Below are 14,446 nucleotides of genomic sequence, written 5' to 3'. Positions count from 1 at the left end.
AAGAAACAGTATATCAGTAAGAACATGAGGGAAGCAAGAAACACCTGGGGAAGAAAATTAGAACCCAGGCCAAGGAGAAGGAATGAGATCCAGCCTAAAGTTCCTAAAAACAGTTTCTACTACAAAAAGAATATCTAGATACTAATCTTTTAAGAGACAATTTCATCTGCTAAAGAGAATCTGAATAGCATTTATGGTAAAAAGATCCTTTGTTTTATTTAATAATATCCTACATTTACATGACCAATTTCACGTTGAGTATTAATTATATTTAATGAATATGCTACATTTAATTACATACCAGGGGTAGCAGCTCTGGAAACTTATATGCCACCTCAGTTTTACTCAGCAAAACATGCAAACCTACATAAATACATGAGAAAAAAAACCATATAGAATATTACAGACAATATTTTATATAATTCAAACAGGACAAAAAAAGGCATCTAATTTACTCAGACCATTTTCTGGACACACCTACAAATCTGCAGATTTATCACCATGGAGCCACACAGCTATTTCATGAAGAAACATGTTAAAAGCATACATTTTGAGATAATTAAAGTTTTCCCATTGTAACTGTGTAAAACTTGCAGTACAAGTAAGATTTTTGCCTTTCTTTTGATTCTGTCATACCCTCTCAGCCAAGAGTCCTGGGTCTATCAGGACAATCAACAACAGATACTGCATCCTTTTTATCAATTCTTAGATAAAATACCTCATAAAATACCTCAGGAACTAGAATGTGGTTCCTACAAAATCTATGAGGGTTTTCTGCTTTGCTTTGTTTTAAAGTTACAAGGACTTGGCTCAAAGATTCAAATATTCAAAGTTATTTGATCCTGAGCTGCACAGCATTTTACCTAAGAATTACTATTTCACAACATTACTTGTGAACTTTGTTTTATCATATGGCTTTCTGATTCTGTAAACTAAAATTCATAACGTGTTTTTCAACACAACTGTTGAACAAGATAGGCACAATATAAAGAGAAAGGCATACCTTCAGTTTCTGGTGACACATCTGCTTGATAAATCTATTCTCTAACAGAATATTGATTAGTCTATTCACTCTAACAGCTAAACGTATTCCAAAACATTCAACCACAGTGCATATTCTGCTGCAGTTCTTTTGCATTGCTCAAGTGGCAAAAGCAGCAGTAGCAGCCCACAATACAAATCCAAAGGGATAAGACAATCTCCACCAGGCCTGAAACAATAACAAGGCCTCCAGTGCTTGGGAACATTTGGCCTAGATGCTACCAAACAGCTAGAAAATGGCCCAAAATGAAGCCTATTCAGGCCTTAAGCAACAGTTGTGTGGTTCTTCATGTACACACAAATACAAATCACATTTATACAATGTTTTTTATCTCCTGAAATATTTTTAAACCAGTTCATACCTGCAAGTAAACGAGAAACTGGGAGATGAATGCTAACTTTTTCCTGAGAAACGCAGTATCTGATGGTCTCAACTGAATGTCCACACATACTGAGAACAATAGGCTGTTCTCCATCAGTAAACCCACTATGACACTGCATCAACACAGCCAGGCATTTCTTGTAAGCTTCAATCAACACTTTTTCCTAAAAGAAAGATTGGTGTTTACAGAGATTATGAAAAAAACTAGAGCTGCAAAAAATAATAGAGCCAACATAAAAAAGACTGAAGGGTTGGTGGTTTTTACCTATAACAACAGTCCTGCAAAATTAAGATAAGGAATCCAACAAAAGAGCCAAATTAAGGGGGGCACAGACTGTAAAACTCATACTGGTATGTCTGATTAGAAAAATACCCACTAGTATGTTGTTTGGGTTCAGGTTCTGGTAACTTTCTGAGCAATGACAATGCTAGGCTAATAAAACCTGAACATTAAATAACAGTAAGAGATTAAAGCCAGCCTGAATGTTCAAATATTCTACGATCACTTACTCCACAGCCATATTTTACAGTGCTCAAGTTCTGTACTCCTAAAATTCGAAACACTTATGGAGTAGAAATATCATCTATAATCCGCAGTATGTGGTAGATCCAGGGTCTCCTCCTTTATTCCTCCTTCTCTGAAAATTATAACCTGACCGTGTTGTGATGATCACAACTATCAGATGTGTGACAAAACTCTCTGAAATATTTTGTAAAAGGCTTAACCACATTCTCATGAATTGGTCAGTACAAGCAATAAAAGATTGCTTAAATACAGAAAAGGTTTGCGCTCACTCAGAGAAGATGTTCTTGGCTTATGGTGAATTTATGTGTTTAGCTCAATTGTTACGTGTATTAATATTTAGGTTTTATCTCCCTTCACACAGGAAAACAATTCAGAAGGAACTCACATCTAATGCACACCAGTCCTGCATCATTGAAATAACAAGGGTTAATTTCATCTGCAATGTAAAGGCTGCTTCCCACTCTGGTTCCATTTCAATGTGTTGTCCTACTTGACGAGTTATTGGATCCATACCCTAAAACAAAAAGAATTACGCATCTCAACAATGTATCACTGAAATATGTTGACAAAATTAGCATGAGTGTGAGACAGTGGTTAGCTATCCTTATAAGCATATTGTTGCTGCAACAGGTAAAAAGAAACTTGACACCATCTGAAAGGGAATGAAACACATCAAAGTAATAACAAGAATATTAAATGGGATTTGGGAGAGTAGAACACTCTATCAAGAAAGATTTTGGATATGAGCTGTGTTTATTATTAACAAATGTAGAGATTTCAGTATTATGAGCAGTCCAACAATGTTTGCATACATACAATATCTTACATACACATTTTGGTTTCTGAATACACTTTCTAGGGTTGTGCTATTACATGCAATTATGTACTAATTAAATACTGGGTACTATAATACATAATCAGCTCTTAGCTTAAGAAGAAAAAAACCCAGCATTATCTGAGGATTACAAAATTTTCAATTGACTATCAAAAACCAACTAATGAAAGCTAAGTACTGAGAAAGGTATGCTACTGAAGTACTGAAAAATGGGAGTGATTCTGACTTACACCTTACTGATCATACAGTCAATTTGCCCTTGTAAAAGCTGCATTGTTTTTAAAATGCTCCTCCTAAGATAAGTACATGAAAAGGCTGTGGAAAAAAAACAAAGTCAAGAGGTCTGTTTGTGTGTCTTGAACAATATATTCCTCAATACATAAGGAGCAACTCTGCTGACACTTAAGATGGACCAGATTTTGCTCACACAATTAAAAGCCTTGTCTGCCTCTACAACTGCAAAATATGCCCCAAATTACACTTCTTTTTGAACCGCGCTTCCACTTTATTGCCCTCTACCACAAACTAAATTTTAAAAAGTGAGGTAGATGTTATGTTTCAGGAAAACATGATGACTCCAAAAGTTATACTATACTGAAGTTATAAAATGAGAAGTATATTAAATTTCTTCCATTTTTACATCATGATAGCTAACTTCCTGCTTTAATCCTGCAAAATTTTGTAATTCACAGATTTACATACCTGCATACATTTGAGTAATTCTAAGAAGGCATCGAAACCCTCCAGGAACTTGCGTCTCAAGTCATCTGACCACTCAGTTGGCTTACTTATCAACACATACCTGGGTAGATGAGTAAGATGCAAGTATTAATTTTAGATTTTTTTTTTTTAAGCTCCATTTATCAGATCAGCACATAGTTAATATACTTACTTGAGATCCAAAATAAGGCTCTGAACACGTCTGAATTTGAAAGCCTGCAGAGCAGTGTAACGTTCAAACTGAAACCTGCCTTGGATGTCACGGTGCCTTAAGTGGTCCATGAAAGTTTTGATGATAGTGGTCATGAGATTTTCTTCTGTTATTAGCATCCGAGCCTATGTCAAAGTACATTGAAATTTGCTGTAATTAACAGACACAGCTAACAACATTTTCACACTGCACCATGAAGTTTATTATAAAATATATTATTTTTTAGTCAAAATAGTTATATCAATAATAAAACCAGAACATTTAAAGGCAATCTTTTCAGAGAATCACAGAAGGAAAAGAAAAAGTAAGCTAGCCAAAAATTATCAGAATCCAGATCTTTTTTCAGATCCCTTCTGTACAGAAGTTTGTCTATGGAAAGGCTCCTGTTAACCCATATAATTATGACACATGTTATTATGTGTCTTATAATTAACTTGTACCTCCCTTTAAGTATGCGTTGTCTCCTCTCATATAATTTAAGTATGAGCCCTTTAGGGGAGGGAGAGCTCTTTTGTTTTCTGTTTACAAACTGTCAAGAGCTGTGATGAACAGAGCATCTTCTGAACTGCTAAGGAACTGTACAGTGCATTTCCACATGGAAATTACGCGAAATTACTTGTAATTCCCCTCAAGGGCTACTGCATACTTCCATGTGTTGTATGAAACAAATCAACGGGAAAAGTCTGAGGAAGATTGTCTTCCACACCCAGCCTAAACTAACTCAACTCCACAACAAAGGAGGGGGTACTAAGTAGGCACTGCCTGCTCCTACTTGTGAACATTTCCAGAACTCGCTCATTCTGTTGGTTCTCCAGGTTAAATGGGGTGAGCCTTGCAATTCTTGGATCTGGCTGGTAGCTTGTAGAAGACTGGCCACTTTGTTCTACCCCGATGACACTGCGGTTCTTGGCTAGAGTTTCTGGGTTCTACAGTTGCTAACAATACTTGGAAATAGTTTCTAAAATGATACTGCAGGGGGAACAAAAAAATCTAGTGATTAACATTTCCCCCAAAAAAGTCATCACCAACACAGCTGCCCATCCACCCTCAAGCCAAAAAACCTCAGTTAAAGTACTAATACCATTTTGAACATGTTACTGGAGGGCAGTGGGGTGGTTTACATTCTTCAACTTACTTAAGAATGAATGGCTCTAAACATATAAAAATAATACTTAATTCATATGATAGGAACTTATCATAACTACTTTCATTTCATCAGTCTATTCTGTCATTCTCTCAAAAGAGTAAAAAACCATTTGCTTTACTTTTTTTGCATGCTTTTAAAATAGAACTCATGTAAAAGGGACATTGCAATCATTCCGCTTCAGGAAATGTTTGAAACTACTTTTTTAAAAAATATGTATTTATTCACATACTGTACCACCCCATCTGCCAAAGGAAAAAATACTACCAATAACCACCTGAATAATACTAGTTTGTTAAGTCTAAGTCTGAATAACTCTTACTGAAAGCACCAACATTAAAAGAGGCAACATATTATTGTCCTGAACCATGGGAACAAAATCCTGAGGTCCTACTGAATTCCCAGGAATAACATCTGCCACTAGGAGACTGAAGAACAACTTTTCTCAGCATTGTGACTGCCATGCTACTATTGAATTTTAGAGTTCAATTAAGCTGATTAAATTTGGGAGGATTCAGAACCATTGATTTTTTAAACAATTCTGGGTATGAAAATCAGGCTTTTATTTCCAGTACAGAGCCACAGTTTAATTTGTCTAATTCATAATACAAGCAAAGACAGACTTATTTGGAGACTGGAGCAAGGGAAAAAAAAGCTTCCCAAACAAGCCTAAGCTGGTGAAAGACCAGCAGAGCTGGGAGAAGTCACAGTGCTTGAAGCACTGCAACAAAAATTACCTAGAAACCTAAAAGCTGGCATTGTCTGAGTCTCGAAGTACCAAAGGAAGCAGGGAATATCATGAGACAATTCTTGCTTGCTCTTGTGTAGATTGGAAAACATAAAGTGGATCATTTATAAAACTGCACCAGAATGGTGCTCTGAAACCATGATATGCAAACCACAATACAGATTTCTACAAACAGTAACTGTGGCTCAGTATGATGAGGAATTTAAATGTTATGTGTGTGTGTTTCTAAATAAACATGAAAGTACCTTTCTAAAAAAAGTAAAACATAAAAAGAAAAACCAAAAACACCCAGCTCACTCTGGGAAGCTAGACTCAAACTCTGCAATGCTTTAACTTCTAAACCCATAGCAATGTATGTAAACAGTCTGACTGCTCTGCATTTCCACAGTAACATTAAAGAAATCTGAAGCCTTGATTTATGAACCTTGAGTGGCTTTTAACAAATAAAGATTTCCTTTTTTGGTCTTTTAGTACTTACAAGAGAAGGCACTGTGAATATCTGTATCGAGAGGTCAGCAATTGAGAACTCTCTGTCGTGGTCATCTTTCATAAAATCACTCTGCAATCGCTCATAGTTCTATTAAGAAGGAGGCAAAAAAAGGCAAGGAGTGCCAACTATCAGTTTTTAAAAGAAAGACAGGCACTACTCACCAGAGTAGGTACAGTGAAGAGTTGGACAGACAGAGCAGCCACCGATACTGCCCGTTCGTGATCATCCTCCATATAATCTCTCTGCAACTGCCGGTAATTCTAAACAACAAGGGGAGATTCACCTCTAATCCACACTGACCTGATTTTTTAATTTAAATGTCTGCTCTGGGAAACTCTAATGCCATGATAAAGGGAAGAGTAGCTCTTAAGGATTATTATATGGATATTCTGTACAAAGAATATGACAACTTAATCTGCTCACATGTGAGATCTACTCACTCTCATTTTCACAATAAAGGCTAGCATTTTATTTTCTGCTCAAAAAAATTATTTGTCTGCAGGAGAGTGAGCAGAATTTTGCAGTGCTGATTTAAAGCATTTCAAATACTAGTTACTGCAGAAATACTAATCAGCATAACTAAATGTAAGCACTGTTTCTGAGCAGTACTGTAACGGCTTACACCTCAACACTGGGAAGCGATTAGCTCTTAAGAAGTGATAGCCTGCACAGTTGATGGTGAAGACAAAAACATCTAAACCGCTTTAGTATTGGGAAGTCTGAAAGTTCACTTCCTTCCCAAGAGATGAGATGCCATTATAACTAAATTTTGAAGACTTAAAATAAAGTTGTCAGCATTTCATTTCAACTTCTCACTTCCAAAAACAGGGAAAAAAATCGGGTAACAGTTCATTTGAAATACTGTATGCTAACTAAACTCTCTTCACTGGACAGTTTAGGCATTTAATGGCTCTTTTTAAGAAAGATACTTACTCTTGCAAAGCGGATAGCAAAAAGTTTCTTGTACTTCAAATCCATAAGCAGACTGCTCATGAATAACTGGTGATACACACTTCTAGCTCCTGTCAAGAAAAATGAATGAAATATTGCATGTTACTATATTCTATCAACATATTATGGAAACATTTAGAAAAGTAAGCATCTACAGAATGAGGCAAGTGTTCATTTCAGAGTAGAAGCTGCTTTGATTAAGTCTGTCAGGTGGTAGCAAAGGATGAAGAATACATAAACCAAAATTCTTCAAGAGGCATTATTTATTGCTCCTGTATAAGATAACACTGTTGAATGGGAACATAAATCTTCAAATATAAGTGAAGTCAGCAAAGCAAGAACAGAACTTTGTTCCTCCTCAGGATAAACAGGGGATTTGGATGGCCCGGGGAAAAGAAGAGCACACTATTATGACAAGTGTGCAATAAATTTTGCTAGTTATGAACATCTCCATAAAATAAGCAGCTTATCTGTCTCTGAATTTCTAGTCTGTCTGAACAGAATCCCAGAAGATACTATCAATACGAGTGCGATTTGTCTGTATGTAGCATGGACACAAATGCACATATGCACTATTTCCTTCTGTAGGTCACTTTTAAGTCAAAAGCTATTACACTACTTCCTTAATGCAGAGGAATTATGGAATGAATACAAGAAAAAGTAGAGAAACACTAATGTTGAAATAGAAATGCAAGAGTTACTCCTTCTTCCATGAAAGACATTATCCTAACAAAATCTGTGTTTAAAATGTTGTAATGCTCCACAAAAGTAGTATCTTTCAACTCACAAAATGTGCAGTGTCAGGAATTCATTCTCAAGACAAAGGGATTAGAGAAACAAAACCTAAAATAATAATTTTCTCCATATTACATACACTACTAACTTTACTTTTTACTTATTTTATTCCTACTCCAAGAAATTCCCGAGACAGACATACCAAAACAGACACAGAATCCACGAGGAAAAAGAAATTCACTACCTCCCCTTCCTCAAAATTACAACTTTTCTAGCCAATCCCATTTTATCAGTCAGGCTTTTCAATTTTCAAGGGCTGTAATATAACAGCACAGGAGTTTTCACTGAATGTTCTCAGAACACTTAAAAATACCTCACGAACACAAACACAAGTCAAAGCAGAAAACCACTGCCCTATTTCTTAAAAAGAGGCATTTTGGTAGATATGATACAGATGCTGAGATCCTATAAGGCAGACAAACCCCAAAATGCTCTATTTTTCACTCAGTTTCCCTTAACTATCACTGTCATCTGCATATTCAAGTCAGCCTTCATTTCAGACCACTTTGAAAAATTAGATCTAAAACCGACCTCATCTCCAAATGGTCTATGTTCTTCTCTTAAATATACTTGGGAGTGTATCATGAAGGGACAGATGGATTATAACAAATCAGCCAAATTTATCTACAATACACCCCAGTAAAACTGATTAAACATTAGCAGATATAGCAAAGGGAAAACTTATGCACAGCAATCTTTAGCATTTTCCAGAAGTTTGAGAAAACTCACCTTTCCACAGTTTAGAATCATACAGCATCAACTTATCCACAAGAGAGGAATTTTCACCATCTGGCCCTTCTTGTAAACCAACCTGACACAATATTCGACGAAGGCCATCTTAATGAAGAGAAATGATACGAGTTAGTTACAGCTTAAACACAAACATACGTTATTTTGACATACTGAAATTTTCATAAAACACAGAAGTTATCACACATCCTTCTTTTTCCTGACAAGTGAGTAACACCACTCACATTTTGCTGATAGACACACGAACATTTCATACCTTGCAAGTGTCACACTAGCCTTTTATGGAACATAAGGAACATTGTGAAAATTGCCAAACACAATGATCTGTTTCAAAGTTATCAAATAAAAACGTGTTTCCTTAAAAGTGCTGTTGACTTACTATTATATAAAAAAGAGTTATATAGGAGGCTAATTTTCTAGGTTTTATTTTCCTGTTTAGTGCCCTATCAAAAGGAAAATATAATTCATAAATGAAATTACTCATATATGAGTTTTTTGTTTACACTTAGGAGCTGCTATCATTTCAAATCTTCTCTACATATTTTTTCTAACAGAAAGCAGTAATAATTGTTACTATATAAACATGTAAGTTATTATATGCTTGCAGACGAGCCTGCATCTGCAACAGAGAACAACCCAGACATGCTCACATTAAGAACATTCAACCTGGCTTTGTACTGCAGATAATGCATATTCCCTAAGAACTATGTGGCTTACAGAGCCCTTATTTCCACATGCTGCTTGGCCTTCTCAGCTTCTTAGGTAGAGTGGGCAGTGGCTTAGTGCTGTGTATACCATACCATGGTACAGTTCTGTAGTCTGAGAACCCCTAGAGCAGTTTGGGGTTATTCCCTTTTGCCTTACCGAGTTCAATTCCAACTAGTGTTATAGAAGATAACAAATTAAGGGAAACCACTGCATTGTTCAACAATTATAAAACACTTATTCCTGAAGAACTGACATTTGCTAGGAAGGATGTAGAAGTCAAACTTCTGATGAAGTTCCACAGAAAGGTTTTTTTCCCTTTTTTTCATGACAAGAATCCTTTCACAGTAATCATCCAACCTAATTCCGTGGCACAGCAGGAGACCCCTTACTTGCTATCGCCCTGTGTTCAGGGACATGTAAGTGTAACCACTTAAGCAGTGCAACTCTATCATCCCATGTTAGAGAAGATTGAGCAGAATTTAGTTGTTTGGGTGTGTTTGTTAAAAAGCTAAAAAAAATCCAGGCTCAGGAGTACATTACAAGCCTGCGTCCCAAGATGTGTAAGGCGGTTCAAGTACTTGAGGGCACAGGTCACACACACAGAATTTATGTGTGCTGTTTACCATCAAACATGCTTTTTGGCTCTTCTGAATCATAAAGAACACAGCATTTAATGAGGTGAACTCTTCAAACTTCAGAAACACTACACGCACAAGTCAAACTAAATTCAATACTTTCTTCTGTAATTTGAGACATCATTAACATATTCAAGTTACTTTTTTGCAACTGTCATTTAATGCTGAAAATTAGTGACTGTGTCACCTGGCACAAATGACATGGCACAAAACTGGGCTTAAAAAAAATTAGAAAGACAGTGCCTGCCTCCATGTTTCACCAAAAGGAAAATTTATCTTAGAAATCAAATATCTTCATAACTCCTTTCTTTTAATACCTATTGTTTGCCAGCAACATTGGCAAATAGTTGAACAAACTGCAACCATAACTTTTGTTCAAATGTTTGATTTATGTATATGTAAAAATCAACTTCTACAAACATAAACTACTTATCTTACAAAAACAAGAACATACTAGAGGCCCTGTGCCTAAAATCTTGACTAGCCTTCCAGTTAACACTCTAATAAAAGATATGGTCTCTGAAGAAATCTTGCACCTATGCAGAACATGTATGCAATATTACAGCTGCATGTGCTTTCCTAATACTTCTTGCTAACATTTTCAGATGCATAGAACATAAAATGCATGTGGGACTGTATCTACATTTCTACATATCAGCAGTTTGACACTTTTCCTTTTATTTCCCCTCATACCCCATACCTTCACAACCTTGAGATTTACCAGGACAAAGGAAGAATCAAGTCAAAACAAGCACAGAGCAGTTCCATAAGAACTGATACAGTGCATCTTGATTCCTTTAAGAAAACTTTCAAAAATCTGATTAATGCTTTGTTGGTTTCTATACTTACCAAAACCCTCCACACATCCTTGCATTTTCTCTGTTGTTCTACTTAGCAAAAAATCTGAAGCAATCACTTTCATCATCATTCATCAAATTACTTCTGAATAATTTTGTTTTATCTAATCAGACAGGTTATTTTCAGCTTACTGCATTCATTTAAAAATGCGGGGACCGAAAAATAGCTTTTTGGCATATTGCATCTGACAGCAAGTCTCAGCTTCTGTTCAACAGCAACTAAACAGAAAAGACTACCTAAGACTGGTAGCACTTTCACATGGAAGTTAGAATTCAGAACAGCACTCCAGCAAGAGAAAATAGAATGAAGTCTGACAAGTTATTAATAGCTTTGCCTTATACATTACATATCTGCACTAAGTGGACAAAATTGCTTCAGAAAATCAGCTTGTGTCATAAATATTCTCTTACTCAAAAAAGTTCAAGTTTGCCCACCTGAATATCCAATAACACTTCCAAGCCAAGTTAGGAGCTTCAGACCAAAGCTCTGATGGGCAACAATAGATGAATGCATAACTTGTACTTTCAATGGCTTTGTCTGGCGACTGGTATTTCTCTTAAAAAGAAAAGGAAAAAGGAGGCAATGCATATTTATGTGAGGACTGGCATACATTTCTATACAGAAACACAGCATTCCTATGATTAATTTCAATAATTTATAATATTAATACATATTGTGATTATAAAAAAACCAAAAAGCCTGAACTTTGTTTACTCTATTAATATTTGAAGGACCTTATTATGCAATATCAACATATGTAGGTCAATCCATTTTCCACCCTTGGCCTCTTATCAATATACACACTGATCTGCTGCATGTTACTGATAAGCAATCCCACACACAACCTGAGACTGCCATACGTGTTTGTTCTTCACAACATGACATGCAAGTCACACAGCAGCCCACCAAGGAAACTGACTGTTCTCAAAAATACAAATTAAACACACTGGGTTAGAACAAGAAAGGAAGTATTTACCCTCATCCCTGTGTTAGAAACCATAATAGTTAGATGTTACACATAAGAGCCATTTGTGCTTTGACTGCATGGGCACTAAGTCTAAAATATTGCACAACTTTATCTTTAAAAATAGGCTAATTCTTTCAAAATACCTTAAATCATTTAAGATCAGTAAATCCAGTTGCAGCATTTGTTTTTCAGTGGTAGCAGTATTATACATAAACAATTTATTACATGTGATGAAGCAGTGCACTGCAGCAGTTTAGGAAAAATTAAACAGAAAACATTATTCCCATATTCTTACATGGAGGAACCTTGCAACATAGAGATATTATTAATATATATACATGTATAAATGCTGAAAAGCAAAATGAAATTGTATTTGTAGTTTCACAATTCATCTGGGATTCAATCCGTAACAATTTCCATAATTGTGGCTTTGAAAGACACAACTTCATTCTATAGGAAAAAAACTGAAGTAGTTTAACTTCACTGATCTGAACTGGCATGTAATTCTATAAGATTACATTTAAAGTTCCTGATCACATTCTGTTTTCTGAAGAAAAAAGTTGTCTACCACTTCTTTTTAGAAAATTATTTTGGGTGCAAGGTAGGCCATGCTAGGAAAAAAAAAAGAAAAAAAAAAACCCAAACATAAATCTGTATTTTGATACCCCTACTGTGCATATTTTAAGTCGTATCTCTGACATTCTGTATTATTAAAATATAAAGATTCATTACGATAACAGCATCAGAAAACTGTGTAGCAAAGCCTCTTTTTGCTTACGATGAGGCAAACCAGTGGATAATATCACTTACCACCATTACTTACCACTATTACTGATTTTGCTTGGTCGCAGTACTGGAAGTCTCCATATCGAACAGACCTACGCCCCTGTGAATTCATAAAGACATAACATTACCACCAGCCTCAAAACAAAAAGTTCCAATGCTGTGTTTTACATTTATATGAAACACACAGTAAAAGTTTCAGATGCACATTAACCACTCCTCCTTTCATGCTATTTTCACTGTTAAAGTACCGTATATGTTACATACTTGGATTTCCAAAACGCATCCTGTACTTTATGAAAGAAAATAAAATTATATGCAGTCATCTGTCATACTAAATTTTCTGTGTATGGCACTGCTTTTAAGATGTAATCATCATACTTTTAAATTTTAAAATACTGAAAACTTATCCCTAGTATGAATGCATCAACCGGTTTTGGTAGAATTTGAAGATATTTCAGACATTTCAGTGCCCTTTAAAAAGCAGATATTAAAGCTAATGGTCTTTTAAACATACAACTAAAGCACTTTCCTTATTTCAAAAGGAAACTTTTCAGTCTTTCTGTACTGTCAATACACACATCAACATAGATAGTTGATTGAATTTATAGTGTATTATACACAGAACAGCTTACTGATATTTTAGATCTGGCCTGATGACAAACCACTGCTTCAGGCATAATATTCTCATTTCTTTCACATACATGCACATGTATATATGCGTTCCTGTACGTATTTAAAAGTAGGACAGGATCAACAGCAGGGAAAAAAAACTAAGTGCATCCTATGATGCACAGTATGAGGTCAGCACATATTTAGGGAATCTTTTGGTTACCAGTATCACAAAAAAAATAAAGTACTGATAATACAAAACCAAAATCTAGTTCAGTGGTCAGTAATATAAAGTGGTTATATTTCCTTCTCCACTGACCTTCTTGAAGCACTTTAAGCACCCAAAATGACATTCATATTGCCATTTTGTAAGAGATTTCCTCCTCACACCACCCCCCCAAAAAAAAGCACAAGGCAACAAACCAAGAAAAAAGGACACTCATTTTCATGGCAACTGCATATAGGCTCATTGCACAAATAACAAGATGCAGTTGTCCTACAAAGCATCCTTTTCTTAAAAAAATACACAGGAGCCACAATACAAACACAACTTCTGAAATCAACGTACTAGTTAAAATTATATTCAGCATATAGTGATTCTAAACTCATTGTTCTTTCTTTATACTGTATGAAATGCTTCACCTCTTCCTGCCATTACAATCTGAAAATTATGAAAAATTAAATTAAATTAATAAAACAAAACCCCACAAACAGTTCCATAAGCACCAGAACAAAAGCATTCAATTACGGATTTTAACCCTCACAGTTAACTGGTGTTACTCTGAGAAGCATTTCCTACACTTGGAGCATATATAGGGGCTCTTTCAATGTCAGCTCCCCAGTGTACAGTAAGGGATGGGCCAAAGCTGCTGCCTGTCCTTGACAGAGGAGCGAGAAACACCCTGCTACCTACACTTACAAGACTTACGGGAAAACATTTACACTGAAACATATATTCAGTGTCAGGTCTGGTTTGGATTGGCCAATGAGTCAAGACATTTAAGGGTGGTGTGACACATAGGGTTCAATCACAGTAACCACATGTTTTGGGAAAACAAACTGTAGTCATATAAAATAAACATTAGGGCAAGGTAATTAAAAGTTCTAGCAATTAATTTACTTACATCTCTATCTACTGTTGTTGCAAAACCAATGGCTTCCTTCTGTGTGCAGTTGACAGCCTTCTGAAGAGTATAAATAACTTGTTCGTAGGTATGGACTTCATCATTAAACAGCATACAGTAGTAAGTGTCACTCTTCTCACTTCAAAGCAAGGATTGAATTTATATC

General features: G+C 35.6%; 1 protein-coding gene across 2 annotated transcripts in view; it reads right to left on the bottom strand.

Moving 5' to 3' along the window:
• UBR2 (ubiquitin protein ligase E3 component n-recognin 2) overlaps positions 1-14,446 on the bottom strand; it is a 57,752-nt gene that overhangs the window by 29,103 nt on the left and 14,203 nt on the right. The window contains exons 6-16 of one of the 2 annotated variants that reach the window (XM_017811686.1): positions 14,281-14,419; positions 12,585-12,647; positions 11,229-11,349; positions 8,573-8,680; positions 7,031-7,119; positions 6,259-6,357; positions 3,677-3,840; positions 3,487-3,586; positions 2,335-2,463; positions 1,404-1,587; positions 302-363 (exon numbers count right to left, since the gene is read on the bottom strand). In XM_017811686.1, coding sequence (XP_017667175.1) covers positions 302-363; positions 1,404-1,587; positions 2,335-2,463; positions 3,487-3,586; positions 3,677-3,840; positions 6,259-6,357; positions 7,031-7,119; positions 8,573-8,680; positions 11,229-11,349; positions 12,585-12,647; positions 14,281-14,419 — 1,258 coding nt within the window. Of the gene's footprint in view, positions 1-301; positions 364-1,403; positions 1,588-2,334; positions 2,464-3,486; positions 3,587-3,676; positions 3,841-6,085; positions 6,185-6,258; positions 6,358-7,030; positions 7,120-8,572; positions 8,681-11,228; positions 11,350-12,584; positions 12,648-14,280; positions 14,420-14,446 lie in introns of both variants that reach the window. The other variant, XM_017811685.1, reaches the window with a different exon arrangement.

Source organism: Lepidothrix coronata, unplaced genomic scaffold (genome assembly GCF_001604755.1).
Source record: "Lepidothrix coronata isolate B3197 unplaced genomic scaffold, Lepidothrix_coronata-1.0 Scaffold33, whole genome shotgun sequence".
NCBI classification, from domain to species: domain Eukaryota; kingdom Metazoa; phylum Chordata; class Aves; order Passeriformes; family Pipridae; genus Lepidothrix; species Lepidothrix coronata.
The sequence above is the reverse complement of the archived record's forward strand: the minus strand, read 5'-3'. Positions and strand labels throughout refer to the sequence as shown.